The sequence below is a fragment of the Phlebotomus papatasi genome, chromosome 1 (assembly GCF_024763615.1).
Source record: "Phlebotomus papatasi isolate M1 chromosome 1, Ppap_2.1, whole genome shotgun sequence".
In the NCBI taxonomy this organism is placed as follows: domain Eukaryota; kingdom Metazoa; phylum Arthropoda; class Insecta; order Diptera; family Psychodidae; genus Phlebotomus; species Phlebotomus papatasi.
Genome location: NC_077222.1, coordinates 102,923,229 through 102,941,939, shown reverse-complemented (window position 1 = coordinate 102,941,939; position 18,711 = coordinate 102,923,229). Strand labels below are relative to the sequence as shown.

The 18,711-nt window shown below is 34.4% G+C and overlaps 1 protein-coding gene across 7 annotated transcripts in view; it reads right to left on the bottom strand.

Annotated features, from left to right (window-relative positions):
• Positions 1-17,740, bottom strand: part of LOC129810186 (protein groucho) — a 338,180-nt gene extending 320,440 nt beyond the window's left edge. For 6 of the 7 annotated variants that reach the window (XM_055860504.1, XM_055860505.1, XM_055860509.1 and 3 more), the window contains exon 1: positions 16,470-17,740. In XM_055860504.1, the coding sequence (XP_055716479.1) occupies positions 16,470-16,505 (36 nt within the window). In that variant the 5' untranslated portion in view covers positions 16,506-17,740. The remainder of the gene's footprint in view (positions 1-16,469) is intronic. The other variant, XM_055860508.1, reaches the window with a different exon arrangement.
• Between the last annotated feature and the right edge of the window lie 971 nt (positions 17,741-18,711).

The following is an 18,711-nucleotide window of genomic DNA, read 5'->3' as shown; positions in this document are numbered from 1 at the left end:
TACCCATCAAAACTTCATTAGATAACAGTAGACCCGAATCATCTAGCCTTAATAAATAAATTTCTAATATTTCATAAAAGATTTAACTTAATTTATTTTTAATGATAAATTCTTAAACATTATTGTTCCAAATTTGGCCGAAGATTACAATGGAAAAGAGAGTAGAGAAAAAGTCAAGGAGTTCAACCCCTGAAACACTTTGTTTACTTCAATTAAACAGAAAATATTTGGAAAATCTTGCAATGGGTAAAATTTTCATTCATTTGAGCGCGAATGATACAACCCAGCTCATAAATCGTTGCGGGTATGAGTTGCTCACATGAAGTATACGGGTTAACTAAAAAAAATATTATGGTAGGGCGCTCTCCCTATTAGCTCTGATCAGTAATCTCTGCCTTTCGAAGAAACAAAGCCACTCCAAAGCCAAGCCAAACCTATTCGAAAATTTACCGGAACCCTAAAGCCTAAAACGCAAGTTCGTGTACTCGCCGTTGTAGCACTGACTGTTCTGCCAGTTCGAATTTCGGTATTTTTGTCACTTCAAGCTAAAAGTGATTTTTTCTGTAGTATTGTGGAATTTTAGGATGGCACAACGTTTCAATCGCACTTGTATTAGAATAAATGTCCTTTCGATGAACTTGCTCACTTTTGTGTAATTCGTCGGTTTAAACTGTTTAAACGTTCGAAATTCCATCGGGTTTTTAGGTAAGTTCTCTCTGAAATACCTTCGAATCGATACAGAAAAAAACCTGGAGAAAGCTCTAAAATCGGGAAGGTTATTACTGAACGAGAGAATTCTCAGTATTAGGAAGTGCCCCCTAGGGAGCGTATGCGCAAAAGAACGGTCGCAGCAATGTTTATTGTTAAGTATTTATCGACCAGAGAAGGGTTCTTTAAACGATCACAAGGGATCTGGGACTAAATATAAACCTTCCTCTCGTTCCTCTTTTCCAATCACAACCTCCTTCTAGACTACACATGCGTCCCATGCCCTTCCAGGTTCGTAATCAATCGAAGACTGATCAAATCATTCTCGGTGTCCGTCTCATTGTTCTAACCTTTCTAACCCTCTATTCCACATGATCATAGCCTGAGTCAGAGCTGGCAAACATTATTGTCCGCAATAAGGTTTTCCATTACAAACCCAGCATAAAATATTCGTATCGGGTTTAAAAGTCGACAAGTCTGTGGCTTACATTTACATTTTGAATTGCGTTTATCTTAGTTCAATTATTGCCTTGAAAGCACAGAAAGCTTCCCTACCATTTAATTAGTGGTAGCCTTATCTTGTTCAAATTTAGCATAGCCTACTATGGCAGAAGTAGAAACCAAAACAAATACGGACAATTAGTAAAGTGCCGTAAGTGCAGGTGACTTTGTCCCCTACGGGTGACTTTGACACCCTTCTGTTCGTAAACTTTTCTTTAATTCTCTTAAGGATGATCTTTACTGATCCAATCTACCATGTCTGATCAGTGAGAACCGTTCTTAAACATTAGAATTAAAGAAAAGCTTACGAACAGGAGGGTATCAAAGTCACCTGCAGGGGACAGAGTTACACAACTTCGTTTGAGGTGTCCAACCCTTCTAGAATGTCTATTTCTCAGCCGATTTTGACTAGATTGGTTTTATTCGAAAGGTCTTGAAATCCTTAAACGGTTTAAATCAGTAATTAGACTTCATAGAAACCGTCTGTAATCTGTCTTCGACAATTCGAAAAATCCTTGACTTCGTGCAACTTCGGCCACTTCGTAAATTTTTCCACCATCACCGTTTTCATCACCGTTTTTATCGTGTACAAAAGATCTCATTCACAAACCAAACCCCTTACAATTTTTCCTTCTGTTTCCACTCACCCATCAAGTTCCTCAATCTTGAATGCCAAATTAGGTGGGTGGGTTTCTTTGTCTAAGAAAAGGCGGGTGGCAAAAAGGCGGGAAGATGAAGAAGAAAAATGTCCCTCAAACCCCCCAAATGTAGGCAAAAAATGCCACCCTATTATATTTTCAAGCTTTCACAATATATTTTGAAGAATTGCGTGTCTCGAAGCTCACCCCCTTTTACTGTGCGAACCAGGCCGGGGGGTAATGATGAAAAGTGTCAACGTGACGGTTACAGCAAAACACTCAAGCCCCAAACTCCCGGACAAACTCCAACCCCCCGGAAAACCATTTCCCCTGGCTTCTCTGTTTTTTTTTTTTCTTCTTTGTGAGGATGAGTGGGAAGTGATGGTTTTGGTAGCTCAACAACCAAAACGAGTTGCACGGGAATAAAATACTATATAGGAAAAAAAAAATGTGTGGGGTTCAAATACACTAACTGGGATTTTTTTCCAACACTCCCACCACCCTCTTCCCTCAGACTCAAACCCATGGAGATGAAACGGTGGAAAAAAAGCCATACACTTTCCTCTCTCTGTTTGATGGCGATGATGGAATGTCGAATCGAATTGGGGCGGTGGCTTCAGTGTTTTTTTGTGTGTTTTTTCCACCCAACACAACCTCCTCTTTGGTGGTGTGAGGTGTGTGTCAGTGCTATGAATTTAAATATTCCACCCACCCTCCAGATGGCGTTGGGAGTGGGTGGTAGACGACGAAAGCTTTTTTTTCCTCTCAGTGTATACCAATACGTATGTTTTTTTTTTCAGTGTGATGTATTTTATCAAATATACCACCCAGTGGGTGGGAAAATGGGTGAATGGACGCCAATAATAGGCTTCGCGCGTTTATTGATGAATTCTCTCATTCCATCATCTCAATTTTCTGTCCCATTTTTCACCCTCACCATGTCCCAGGCTCTATTAATATTTTGAAATTATATTAAATCACTACAGATGGAGGAAAATATTTTTTTTTATATCAAGGAAGAGGAATTAGCTCCTGACTTCCCTACAGCTGAAAAAAAAATATCCCCAAGAGTTTTGGGGGAAGGAAAATTCTTGGCAGTAAAATCAATTTAATTTCTCCCTCAGGAATTTTCGACAAAATCACGTTAATCACTATGCTAAGAGAAATTTTTGTTATTTAAATTTTCTTTTAGATGGAAAAATTATTTTTTTTTTTTTAAGATTTCATCCCAACTTTTGAGCATTTTTGTTGCTTAAGATCCATCCCCTTTCCTCACACAAAAAAAAGCCAAGGGGGTTGAGAGATAAAAGAAAATTCTTTCGTGAAAAACTTTCACCCTCTCAAGATCTCTCTGTGATTCTATTGTGGGAAATATAAAATTGGAGGGTAGGAAAGTATAAGGAAATTTTCAAGAATCCACCCCTTCCCCTCTCAATGTTTAAAAAAAAAAAATCAGCAAAGTCGTCTTTTGCGTCGCTTTCCATATAGGGGAAAGCTTTCAAGCTTCGCACGCCCTCTAGCTTCGAACACTTTATATTTTTCCATATTCCTTTAATGAGTCTGATCTATCAATGGCAATATATCTTAAAAGCTAGATTGATTGATTGAAAGATTATGGAACAAATATTAATTGTACGAAGCTACAATATGTACGAAACTACAAAAATACGAAGCTACAATATGTACGAAGCTTCAAAGCCTTCCCCTATTTTTTTCCTTCTCTCAGTGTAAAAAAAAAACTCTTTCCTCACTAATCCACCTTCCAATGTTTATTAGTGTTTGCCTTGGTATGTAAATATTTGCATTTTAGTCAAATATCTTGCTCTAACGTAACATAAAAACCGTTTATTGGAGTTCCTTCGCCCCTTCAGACTCTTCTTTATTTCTTGGGTGCTTATAAAATCTACACATACAACTCTTTTTTTCTGCTTCACCGTCTTTCTCCCATACAAAATTGCCATAACTATTTACAGAGAAGTCGAAGTAAAAAAAAAAAACTTGGAAAAATTCTCAGCTTTTGTTCTAAACTAACACGTTTTTTTTCTAGCACGCCACTGTCTTATCTGCCGAAAAATTTAATTGCTCCCTCTAATTCAAATACCACAAGAATGTTTTTTTTTCTCCTACATTTTCACCTTCATTCATTGTGTCTTCATCGTCAGTGACCTCCTGAGAATTTTTCCCAATCTCCACCCATCGTAAAAATTTTTACTCCCAAACACATAAGAGACTATTCTTCCCTATCATTCCGTGCTCTTTCACTCTAGCATTCTCACACCATCAGTTGATTACTATCTAGTACACCTTTTTGTCATGCTGTACACACCTTGCCATTTTTTTTTTCAAGGGAGCTCTCCCCATTGAAAGTCATCCACACGCGTGGAATGTCCACCCCCTCCCCACTAAAAATCATAATGCTGAGGAACTTGACGAAAAATCCACTTAGCCACGCGATACAAGCAAACTGAGGAAAATTACAAGGGAAAGCTTGAATAAGGATGGAAAACAAGGGGTGAAGAACTCCCGAACAAACCGAGTTCTACAATGACCTTCTGTGTTATCACACTTGTACATTAAAATTTTAATATGATTCACATTAATTGTCGCTGTTGAGAGTCCAAATGTGTAATTTGTGTTTTTGAATCATTTTATATTCAAAATTTGATCTATTTGTTGATAAAAAGGTAGACTTGGCCCGCAAAATTTGATACAAGTTGATTTATAGCATTAATGTGAATAATTAATGCGATTTTCTCTTTAATTTTTTAATGTGAAAAATATTTGTGCTTTAGGTAAATTTAATCTTAATTTTGCAGGCCAAGTCCACTTCTTTATCAATAAATAGAAAAACCCCAAATATTAAGTGAATCAAAGACACAAATAACATATTTAGACGCTCACAAGCGACAATTAATGTGAATCACATTAAAATTTTAATGTGCAAGTGTGATAACGCCATTAAGCCGTACAGTTGGGGTACCCATCAGGCGCGTCCTAGAGTCGGTTACAGATCGTTTGATAATAGCTACAGGCGCGTATCGGCAGTCTTGCTCCTATCAGAAGTCCTCAGTGGATGATAAACAGCGGACCATCCCAAAACCCGTATCTACCTATTAAGAATTCACAAAATTTCCAAATTCACAAGCATATCCAGATAAGTTTTTGACTGATTACTGATTAATACAGGAAGTTCCGGTTTAAGTGAAAACGGATTGAAAGAATCAGATACGAATTGCCTACTATTAGGCGCTTACTTATAAAATAATTCTTTAATTGCCCCTATAGGGGAAGTGTGCCAAATTTCGGCAAACCTACCATGACGACAATGGTATTTCAAAATAGCTGCACGGAATATAAAAAGCCTTGGAAGCTATTGTAAAAAATAAGAAACCGCGGAGCAGACCCAGGATAAGGTGGCTGTAACAACTTCAGGATCTTGCCTTGGATCGTTTTGGGATTTGATATCGACTCCGAATACTTCCTGAAATGGCAGAGGATCAACAGACGTGGGCTGCTAACCTAGATGACCTAAGCCCGCGACCCCGATAGGAATAAGCAGTTGAAACTGAATGAATGAATGAACAATTCTTTTTAATAGAAAAAACATCGAAAATCTATAATCGCTTTGGAATTGGAATATTAAAGAAGAATTTGATTTTTCAATTATTAATCTTAACCTTAGATTAGCATTAGTAGCAACAGTGCATATTTTCTATGTTTTTCGATGTTTTTAACTGCCAATTTAAGATAAGCCTGTCATTTGAAGACAATATAAGCTAATGCTAATATTGCACTACATTGATTTTGGCCTAAAGTATTAACTACTTTTAGGATCTAATGGACTAATTCGGAACCGAATCTAATCCTGTACTTTGAGATTTCCCCACTGTTTCAGAAGACAACGAAAAAGTGGGAGGCCTAGGGGAAACTGAGACAGTTGTATACTTGGGAGTATTTGGGGTAGTTACAAACACTGATTTTATATGTCTACACTACTTGGAGTTATGTCCACCATTTCTTTAGTGGAAAGGGATCCCTATAGTATCTATGAATTTATTGAAGTTCCCATCCTCTGTTTCTCTGTCTTTCTATGTTTACCATAACCCTAGTTCTTCCCCCTGCACTCTAAAGTACTTTTTCATTGTGTTCTTTTTGTACCATCTGAAACAGTGAAGAAATCTCAAAGTTCAGAATGAGATTCGATTCAAAATTAGCCTATCATATCCTACTTTATATTAATATCTTATACAAATGAATAAAAAAACATAGAAAATTTACACAATAAACCTGAAGTTTTGTAATACCACGATCTTATTCAAATGAGATAGCAATTCAGTTTTAATGTCCAACATGTAATGCCCATGTTAACTTCATTGATTAGATTGATAGATCATGTCATAAAAACATAGAAAAATTTTCGTTATGCACTTCATCGATATAGAAAAGAAACAATAATAGTCTTATAACAATATATCCTAGAACAAATGAGATGGCACTGATTTCCACTGCAATGCCCACTTTCAATCTATGTTTATTATGTAAAATTGGTATATTTTTGTGTTGCAGAAACATAGATAATGACGTGATGCACAATATTTAAATCTTAAAAAAACGCCTTATATTTAGTATCTATGAAATTACCAATTAGTTATTATTACTCCGTATGGTCAATAATGGTGAACCGACACTGATTTTCTTTTTTTTTTTTGTTTACAAGTTTTGTACATCAAGTTACGTTTCTACATAAAACTTGTCAATTTTACATAACTTTATTTTCTTAGCCTAGCATATCAGGATTTATCTTCTATGCACCTTGTTACAATTAGTTATTTTTCTGTAATACGAACTCAAGTGAGTTCCATACTCTAAATCTATGTTTATCGATTTTTTTCAATGTTTTGCATATACATTTACGAAAAGCTCAATTTACTAAATTTAAACAACTAAATGATAGTAAAGACAATCTGTGGCGTCATAATCAGTATTGACATCGCACATTTACATTACTGTAAGTTGATTCTAAACATCTTGTGTAGAAAAACATAGAAAGTCACCATAAGTCACTATTTTCTTTTAATTTGCTAAGTGACCGTAGTTAATGCACTTCCTTTCATCAACTATATTCACGGTGTGTACAACGAACACCATGTCAAGTCTATTACAATTTGAATTTGACAAGTAATGCGCAGAAAACATCGAAAACCATCAAAACTATGTCAAAAGTGTCAAACTGAATAATCGCATTAATTCATTTGTTGATTGACAATTGAATAGATCATTTTATGGATAAACACGCATAGACGCATGAGAAAAGGTTACATGAAACAATTACACCTTGGTGAATCTTTGTGAAGGAATTTATGAAAATCTGTCAAGAAAGATTTATGTTCAAAATATGACATTTCAATCTTCTTTTGGGGTATACATATAAATTATGCAAAGAATGAGGTTAGTATTCTACAATTTACAGGGTTATTATTATTTTCTAAATGGGAAAAAAATTAAACTAGTGTGAAGAAAACGATATGGACCTTTTAACTCGAAGATCCGCCATTCGTCTCTTAAACATCCAAACATATTAACATAGAATAGACATAAGGAAATGTTCTTCATTGATATGGAAGTTGAAGTAGCATAAAACTTCAATATATTTTGCGATTTTGATTACGATAATTCTAAAGAAATTAAAATCAAAGCCATTTTTTCTATGTTTTATTGTTGTCGACTGTCGTTTCGTCAAATTTAACATCAAGCCCTCTTGTTAGCAATGTTTTCCAAGGTTAAGTTTGTGTTCTTCTGACAGATTATTCATCAGATTTTCAAACACTCGAACTATGACAGGATCCGATTACATTGATTAATAATTCTATGTTTTTGAGTATCTTTAAGGTATTACGCATAGTTCTGAACTCGTTAACTTTAAGCAGCAGTGTTACAGAAAAAATCGTCTCACATAGTCATGATAGACGCCAGATTTATATTTCTATGTTTTTCTATGTTTTCATTTTTATAGTAGATTTATTGGAAGAACTGGTTTTATGGATTCTAAGGATAAAAACTTCGACAAAATAATAGAAAAAGTAGTTACAAATCGGGAAAGCCAGTGTTTGCTATGTTACTGTCGTTTCTATGTCAATAGACAAAGTTCTACGTTAAGGAACTAAGCGGTTACAGGCGTTCTGCTTGGAAAAAGTAATTTCCTTGATACAGAGCTCTAATGCCCAAATGTCATAAAAAAAACATAGACATAACGATCACATAGCACAAATACTGTGTTTCCTCGGTTGTAAATTTCTCTTCCCATTATTTTGTCGACATTTTTATCCACAGAATTAGCTCAAAAATTCCCCTGGAAACCCCAAATTTTTCCCATTTTTCACTCGAAGATAGCACGCAAGCATAATCAAGGATGAAGAATGTGTGAAATATGTGAGAATTCACAATGATCCATAAAAAGACGAGAAGCTATGTTACCCCCAATACCCTCTACCATCAATTTCAAATGGGGTTGAAATCAATATTCTTTCACCCTCTTTTATCACTTGTGTCATCCCCTTCGGGCAAAAATTTTCACCATTTTCGCCATTCCACCGTTTTTTTTTATTGAAAAGGAAAAGACATGAAAAAGCTAAAGGCAAAATACACATCTACAAGCAAAAAGACATTAATACAAAATATATAACCAACAAAGAGTCGAAGAGCTGCGGGAATATCACATGAAAACGATGATGATGGGCTGTGCCAAAAATAATAAAGTGTCAATATCGGCTCTCGATGCCACACATTCAACTTCAACTCAAGCCTGTTAACATAATATTTAGATTGCCTAGAACCCACTCTCTCCATTTAGCGCTTGGAAAATTCTTGTTTTGTGTGGAAATTTTGGCACGCAGCTCATGGCTGGGAAGTCTCTCTTCTTTCCTGAATGAATGGTTTGGTAAATGTGCGAGTCGCAATCTGGCCATCGTCAATTTATTGACTTTAGTGGAGCAAATTGATGGCTTTTTGAGTTTCACTCCTTCTATCTTTTCTTCCAATTTTTTTTTAACTCGCTTTTGCTTTTCTTTTTAACACGCAATCAACGTTATTTTTCATGTGTCTTTTGATGGTTATGGATTTTATTGCAATCTCTTTTTTTTTGTGCCCCAACCATATATCCCAAACACATTTTATAGAAAAGCTATTTGCCAATTCTAGCGAGTTATAATTTTTCAATATAAAATGAACGGAAAATTTAATGGATTCTTTATTTTCTTTTCTTTTTTTTCGTTGGGAGAGAAAATCAAATAATTTTCCCAATAAAAAACACCCCTATTATTCGCTCTATGCCGACTTTTGGAAATGATTTCTTTATATATCAAAGCTTTTGCAACCTTTTTAGTTTATTTTTTAAAAATAATAATCATAGTTATCTCTGGTATTTTAAGATTTTAAAAGACTTTTAGACAAATCCTATTTTAACAAACTTTGACGTTTCCGCCTACTACAGACTATTTCCGTCAAAAACGAAATTTTGAGGAAAATAGCTCTCAATGAGTATAGGCCTTTACTTAGAAAATTGTACAAAATAATATAGAGAAGAAAATGCTTCTTGGGCTCACTACATAATTCCTAATTTTTTGTCATATTGTAGGCCTTCTCAAGACCTTTCCAAAACTCCATCAAACTTGAAAATCCATCAAGCTGTTTTCAAAATATAACACTTTGAAAATATTTTTTTGAAAAAATTGATATCACCGTTCATTACTTAAGTACGGTCTTTCGCCTACCTAACACCCTTAGCACTATCCCAAAATTCTCTGAAATTTTACAATCAATGAAGCCGTTTTCGGATTATAATACTTTAAAAAATTGTATAAATATATTCATTTACATTCATTTTTTTAATTTTTAGATTATAACTAGAAAATTTTGAATAGAGCATAATTTTGAATTTTGAAACCTCATTAAAATTTTTAAGGAAATCCCAAAATTCAAACTTAGGTTCTGTTAAAAAAAAATCCCTATTGTACTCTGGACGTTTTTGATAGGTACGGTATCTTTCGAAAACTACATCCACCTTTAAAAAAAAAAACAAAAAAGAGTATTTAGGGTAGAGTCAGTACTTTTCGCCACCATTAAGCTTTAGGGGCCTCGTAAGGTGTGATATTTTTGTCAGACTAAAATGAAGTTTTGTATAAAGATACTTTGAAGCAATATCTATCTATATATGTAGGATACGTCTCGAGAATTTTAGAGAATCTCATTGAAAAATATGCATTTTCCCCAATTATGCTTGTTTCAGTACTTTTCGCCACCTGTTTTAAAACGAATTTCAATTAATTAAGAGACGTAATAACGTATTGGGATATTAGAACAGAACATATTATGAGTGTTGAAATGCTACTCATACTTAAATGCCTTAAATTATTTGTTTTACATTAGAGGGCGAAAAAGTGCTTACATAGCGAAAAGGGCTGACTCTACCCTAAATGTGTTTTTTTTTTACTTAAAAAGGGTAGTGTGGTGCATTTTGGACCGAATTTATAGCCTTGTCAATTCGCAAACACATTAAGGGAGATTGGAGCAAAAGTCACAAAACAGATAGGGTGAAAGGAATACCTATTGACACTTTAAGAACTCGTGACAGGACCTAATGATGTACTGATACCCTACTCTTTATCATTTGGAATACGCAATTTGAACACTTATCGTTATCGAAAAACATAGATTAATGAAAAAACGCTAAATTACTTACATTTTATTTGATACATTAAATAAATTTCATCATTTTGACAAAAGTGTCAATATGGGTTCCCTGTCGAAGAGGTGTTCATTCAACCCTATTTTATTTTTTTACAAGCTATCCGAGCGCCCTAGAAATTTCTAATTAGCTCAGTTCTATGGAAAATTTACCGCTCTACAAATTTGTATAGGTAATTTTCCTCTATTTTGTAAGAAAATATATTTTTCGAAGCGTTTTCTAAAAGGTAATTTTGTGACCACTCTCAAAAAAGTTTGGGCAAATACTATCAGGCATAGGGTAAAATTATCACATTTTGATTCGTTTTATTGCGGGTTCTCGGAAATTTAAAAAAAAAACCTGGATGATATATTTTTCTAGGAAATTTATTCTTCTACACATTTGTAGAAAAGCGTTTTCTCTATCTGAACGATAAGAGCGCTTTTCTAGTTATTTTTGAAAGGCTGTTTTTGATAAGAAAATTCCATTAAATCATTTTGAAATGGCGAAAATGGCGAATTGGGCGAGATGAATTTGGCGAAATCTGCCGAAGAATCGCCGAGCAAATGTCAGTTAAATGCAGAATAAAAACACAACAAAAAAAATGGAAAAGTGTTTTGTGTTCTTTTTAAACTAAATATCATAAATTCAATAGGGTGGCAGCATTACTTATGGACTGTCTTTACTTACTATGGCTATGTCGCAATTTTTGTCAAAAAATAATTCCGAAAATCGAAAAATGTGATTTGCTATTAAAACACATTAAATATTTTTAATTTTGAGGTTTTGTGAAATCATTTTTTGACATTGTAAAGCTTTTTGCGGGGAGGCCATAAGTAAAGACAGTGGCCACAAGTAATGCCGCCACCCTAACTCGATTGGGCTGTGCGAATTAATTGATTTTTTCGTTTCTTTATCATCATCATTGTCCAGAACAAGTAGTGATACAGCAATGACGTTTCTTTTCGCCGCGCCGTGAGGCATCAGAAATTGTTTCGGTTTTTGTTACTTTTTACCCCAAGTGGTCGCTTTTGATAAAAAGATTTCTGGAGATAAGAATCTCTAGAAAATACTAAAAAGCGGTTTCATATTCGAGGAATCCAAATAATTTAGGAAATATTCACCAGTTCATCAATTTTGGAAAATTAAATAGGTACCGTTAATGCGAGTGACTTTGACACCCTCCTCTTCATAAGCTTTTCTTTAATTCTAACGTTTAAAAACGGTTTTCACTGTTCAGACATGGCAGATCGAATCGTTAAAGACCATCCTTAATTTCTAGAAGTAATGAAAAGCTTACGAACAGGAGGGTCTTAAGGTCCCCCGGGGACTTACGGTATAAATTTATATCTGCTGTAAGGAAAATATTTCAAAAACACGGCTAAAAATTTCAATATTTATTGTTTTCTAAATTCCTTGTCCGAATTCTAAGAACCTTGCGACATTGAAGAAGATCTCTGGAGGCTATTTATGAAAAAAATTTAAGCCGCTATCTTTTTATCTTAGAAAATGTTAAATTTTGAAATTTTCGATTTGTTACTTTTTGCCCCAGTCTCCCTACTGACGTGTCAAATTAATTTTTTCATTGTTGAAATTAATATTTATCTTCTTTATTCTATACTGAATAAGATTCTCACCGAAAATTATTGAAAAATGGGGTATTTTGTAACAAAGCGTATTCGTACACACGCTATATCCAACACTTTATCTTTGGTTATTGGATACCACGGATTGGAACAACCTAAGTTAGTTATGCCCCCAGCAAGTTATAAGTAAGAAGCACATTATTTCATTTAAAACTAAAATGCAACGTTGCAAAATGTACATATTTTTTCATCCTGTTGTCATTTAAAACGTACTAAAAAGACAAAGTGGAATTGGCATTTTTTGACTTTGAGAAATGAGCAATTCTGTAATGTGTATCGTATTATCAATTCATAAAATCCACCAAATAATTCCTAATTCACTTTTTCGCTTATCTCTCATATATCATCCAGTGTCGATTAATTAAATGAAAAAAAAGAGAGTGAGTGAGTAAATGTGCTAAACATGGCAATTGAAAATGAGTTTTTGTGCTCACTCGTGCCTCTGATATGGTCAATTTTGGAAGTGTGTTGAGTTTATTTGTTAGATTAATTTTGAAATTTTGTTGGGAAAATGCAAAAAGAGTAATAATATGTGGAGTGGTGATCATATAATGGCAAATTGGCTTGAAATTGATATAACATTTCCGTCATATATAGATATTTCTGTGTGTGTTGAAGTGGATTTCACCATAAATCTGTCTCATTTAACATGAAATTGCAATTACGGAAATTATTACAATTTTGCATGTTGACACTACTTGACAAACTTCACTAATAATATTTCAAATCCATCGAGAGTGGACAGTACATGAGCTTTGAAAATGCTGTAACTCTCCATAAAAGAGACTTTCGGAAAGAACCATCTTCAGCAAAAATTGATCGTAAAATTGTCTCTATGGAGAGTACGCTTTTCGTTTTTATTGACGTAGATGTCTCGTCCCATCTACGACGAAAAAACTAGCACAATTATCATTTTGTGGATTTCCAGTGAAGAAAAAAAAAGAAGGTCAAAGGTGAATTTTGCACTAAGAGCGTTGAAATTTGTGTGATTGTTTTGGGTGTTTTTGTTGCTCGTCCCATGAGAGTCGTAAAATCGTCTTTTGCTGCGGTGTCACTTGAGGATGGGTATGAGATATACTCTTTGAAAAGAAATCCCAGGAAGGTTCAGAGAAGGCAAAAAAAATAGAATGAAAGAATAAAATTCCCAAACGTTTGCTCTGTCTTGGCTCTAAAAAAATTTTATTTCTCTGGGATTTTTTTCGTTAACTCACATAGAAAGAAAGTCAGAGTGATAAGCTTTCTTTAGCTTGCAAGAACTGTGATTCTTTCATTGGAAATATCAAATTTTTTCTCGAAAGTTAGTAAAATTGATAGAAAGTCAATACTGATTTTTCGAAAAATAAATTTTAAACTCGTATATTTTCTAAATGGGTTCATAGATTTTTGAACTAAACAGTGTTTTGGAAAGGTCTTGAGAACGAGAAGTAAATATTCAAATCCACTGCTACTTCAATAATTTAAATATCTGATGATATGAAAAATTATTAAAAATATCTAAAATTGTAGGACAAACTCTGAACTTTTTATTTTAATTTATTCTTAGGTATGTATTCAATAATTTTACATTAAAAAAAATTAGTAGATACTGGAGTTCAGCTGTATAAGTATATTTTTTTTATCTATTAACTAACTTCACATCTAAGGGTAGGTTTTGACACTTCGTCTAAATTCTTTAAGATGTCATTACTTTTAAATAAATTAAGACAGTATTTTAGTTTCAGACTTGAATGATACATCCACAGTAAACATGGTTTTGGCCTTCTTTTTCTTGCTTTTCGAAAAAGCAATGGAAATGTCAATATGACGCTTTCACTGACTTTCGAATTTGGAACACAGTGAACGCTCTCTAGCGTAGAAAAATAAAAAAATTCAAAGATTGGGAAAATATTTTCAAGTCTTCAAAAACAAAGTATTTCATATTATTAGCATATTTATTTCATGCTGAAATTCCATTTCACTAATTCCTTCATTAATTTCATTTCTAGTAGATTTGAAAAGTTTTCACAAAAAGTTTTATAGCTAACATATTGACTTTTCCTGACATCGTGAATTTCGAAAATTTTTCGATGATTAAATTAAAAAGAGAATGTTAACGAACACTGATATAAAACTGTCAAAAAAAGAATAATTAACCGATCAAATGCTTTTTGCTCTTTATTGCATATATTCTTATTTGCAAATTTACTGTTTACTGCACTGTTAGATTGGGATTCATTTTAATCTGATCTATGTAAACGGCGAATCCAATACGATCTTTCGTATCAAATTTGATTGGGTTTAACCTGTCCCATTTGTCCTAAAAAAATTCGGATCTCGAACTGTGAATTCTTTTAGATGCATTAAGTGTACCACATAACCCTTAGCATGAAAACTTAACGAAACTCTTACAAAAGACGATCCAAAAGTCTTGAGTTTCTCACGAGAAAAACTCATACATCTTATAGTATTCATACCCTGGGGGTGGATTCACCGTTCGCGTTCACAACTGCTAGAAAAGTGATTATGAATGAGTGAGTGAATCAGTTGCGGTGAAAAACTGCTAGAGTGAATTCGAAGATGTCAAAAATCATTGTTTTTGTTCAGTGTTCATGCAGTTTTTCACAAATTTTTTAAGTTTTCAACGATATTTTAGCAAAAATTGAGTGAAATTGGTGTTGAAATAATACAAGATGTGTACAAACCCGAGAGCACCGTCTGTTAACGTGAGTGAGAAATTTTGACAATCTTTTCGATTTTTTCGGAAGTGAATGCTCTATACGTGCCACGAAAATACTGTTTCGATAAATTATATTTTGGCAATTTTTTTTACGTTAAGGCCTTTACACATTGGAAGTAATTTTCGTCAAAAATCTCTTTTTTGAAGGATATTGCCTGCACTGTTGTAGGCGTAAACGTCAAAATTCTGTCAAAAATGCATTTTTTAATGTGTAGAGACCTTTAAATTCTTTATAAACTTAATGCTTTCGAGTCTCATTATATACTAGTTATGTGAAAAACCCTAACTTCCGGTTCTGCAATGAATTTTTTGTCCTAAAAATTACATTCACTTCCAGTTTCACCCCATCAAATGATGGTGAAAAATCTAACCTCAAAAAACTGAGTGAAGTGAATCGTTCACCGCCTTCATAATCGCATTTTAGCGATTCACTAGTGAAATGTGCACTTTGACCTGTCAAGTGAATCGTTTACCGGGTTCACTTACTTACATATTCCACCCCCAGGCTAGGAGAAAGTGATATAATTTGGAATTAGTGTTACAAGTTGGACAATGCGCCGGTACAAGTTGGACATGGTTTTTTCTTGATAAATACAGTACAAAATTTGTTTGTAAACACAAGGAACCGAATTATAAAACTAAAGCATTAAAAAATATACAAATAAAAATGTAGTACTAAGTTTATCAAGAAAAAAAATCCTGTCCAACTTGTAACACTTTACCCTACTTTGACTAAGTACTTAATGAAGGACTTTCGACTAAGCCCTTTTTAAGTAGTTACCTTAGTTGGGCCCTTATTAGGCCTACTTTATCTGCAGTTTGCCTTTTCCGCCTTTTGGAAAATGACTTGAAAAGCACATTCCCCGTTAAAATAGAGCAAAATGGTCTTTTGCAAAGTTGAAAAGCGTTAAATTTCCTACAAGAATGTGATGATTAGAAATCTCTAAGGTCATTTGGGAGTTTGTTAAATATGAAACATCCGTTTTGCCACATTTTGCCCAAGGTTCAATCTACTTGAGAATGGTAAATCTCCATTGAGTTTGATGGGGTGATTGACCCCCTTAACCCCCCTTTCATAGATTTGAACCCGATAGTGCTAATTTGTTCACTTGCTAACCTTTTTCCTCCGATCGCACACTGAATCACTTTCAATCAAATTTAATCCATCAGAACGGCTTAAACCTACCCACTCTACACATTCTCTAAGCATCTTCCAACACATATTTTGCGTCTAAATTACTGCCTTAATCTCCCGGAGCGACTGAAAACATTTATGGGAGATATCCGTGAGTTCGCAGTGGAGCAAAAAAAAAATATCAATAAAACTTAGAAGAGTTAGTGAATTAAAATAAACAAAATAGAGCAAATTGATGTGGGGAATTTCTTGTGTTTGCCAAATTGAGCTCCCCCCGAACTGACAAAAAAAAATTTATGTGATCGCACAACTTTTGGCGCTCAAATGTCGCTGTTCTCCGTGGGGGCACTTTTGGGGGGACTTGATGAGCGTTTTTTAAGATGTGGAATATAAATTGACTTACCGCTGCTGGTGGATGTCGAGCCGGTGTCGGATACATGACTAATTGCTTAAATCAAGGTGTTTTTATCTGTTTTCTTGGCGGCAAACTCGTTTTCTTTCAGCTCCTTCGTTGGTTGTGGCTCTTCTTCTTCACGCGGCAACACTCAAAATTGCCAATTTGACCATTTAATTGGCATCCGGAGATGCACAAGAAATCACTGATATCCTCAAAAGAGCGCAAAAAACACTTTTTTCTTAGTCACTTGTCTTTTAGAGCAATTTTATTTTAAATTTTATTTTGAAAAAGAACACCCGCCAACTGATTAAAATGACGTTTTTTATGAAAAAAATTAAAATCGCGCGCGATATATTTTCTATCTCTATCCTTTTCCCTCACAATCGCCCTCTCACTCTTGTCTCTTCGGAAAGTCTCTCACAGAAAAAAAAATTTATGAATTTTCTCTAGGCGGCGCCACTCTCTCTCCCTCTCTGTGTTCCTTTTTACGAAAAAATCCCCCTCTTTCTCTCTCACAAGTGTACTCAATTAATTGAAAACATACACACGAACAAAGAGAGAATTTGCCCCAGAGAGAGAGAATTTGATTCAATTAATTCGGTATTAATTGCTGACCAGGGGAAAATTGGGGAAAAGCCCATTTGATTGTTTGAGAAGAGTTTTGGTGGTGGGGGGCATTCAAGATGGTTGCGTGAGAGAGAAACTCTAATCGTCAATCTCTCTTTGTTACGCGCGTCGTCTGTCTATCTCACTCACAAACACAGAATTTCTCAGCTCTCTGTCTCACTCTCACTTCCAACTTGAGCAGCTGTCATCCAACAAATTTCCAATGCGCGAGAGAATTCTCTCAGCCAATTTTTTAGCCAAATTCACCAAGAAAAACACCAAAAAATCTCCCCTTTTACCAACTTTATGGGGTTCTTTGCACACAATTCAATCACTTTTCCACCCTTCACGGTGATTTCTCTACCATTTTCACCCACCAAATCCACTCCACAAAACACTCCACTCTCTCACACTTGTGCTCACGAGAGAGCGACTTTTCACATCGCCGCTGTCACTTCAAAAAAAAAAGTCTCGGCGCCAAAATCCACAAAATTTTCACCAATTTTTCAATGATTGGGATATTTTCACAGGAAAACTGCTGGGGAAATGATCAGAGAATGCAAACACAATGTTCTCGGTTGAAGAGAATTTGCGGTAGACTTGATTGAAGAGAATAAATCTGAGATGATTCAACACGGACAACCTCTCTCGACGAACTCAAAACATCGACTGAAACTCAAGTGACGTTGATGGTGGGGAAATTGGAAGAAACGCGGTGAATTTCCAGTGCCATAAAATTATGGCGATGACAGTATGGTGGATTTTTGAGCGCCATAAAAATATGGCTGACCGCATTTGATTGTCAACTCAGCGGGCTAGGAACACATTACAAATATATTACGGAAAACATATTCCGTAATTCGCAACTCCAGTCTAGTGGTAAGGAAAACAAATTTAATTAAATATTTGCTTATTTCTGATAAATTTTTTGTAACACTTGAATTTGTAAAAAAAAAAAAAAAAAATTATCGGATGACTATTGTAAGTTTACTGTAGTATAAAAATTTGATATCATTGTATGCATAAACATTGATTAAGTTAGTCCTGCAAAAGTTACGAGATAAAAACTAAAAATCACTTAAAATAATCATCGAACTTTTTGTACACAATTTTACTGTAAATAAATTATAAATTAGCGTAAGTCAACAGATAGTCAATAATTAAAATATGATAAAATAGTTTTAAAATTAGACCAATTAGAGAAAAGGCAAAAGATTCCCCAGGAAAGTTAAGCAAAAAAAATCCCCAGGAAAGCCACGCAAGCCATTGCATTGTGAGAAGGCGTCGAACTCGAGGCAAACCTAGGACAAGGTGGATAAATCAAATTCAGAAATAAGAGAAAAGGCTGAGATTTTTTCTAAACTTAGTTATCTATTTTTTTTTATTATGTTTTACTGTACAGCACAGGGAGTTCCGGGCTTATCAACATTTTGAGGACTTAAATAAAACGTCAAATGTCATTATGTATCCTGAAAATTTGCATTACCCGCAGTCCCCGCAGTAGACTTATTTCGAAGAAATTATAAAAACGCCTTTACACAAAATATTGTCGCCGTGGAACCAATTTCGTGCGCAATAATAGTGGTCAGAGCAAAAGGGTTCTTATTTATTTCTCTTGATTATTTATTTATTAGGATTATCT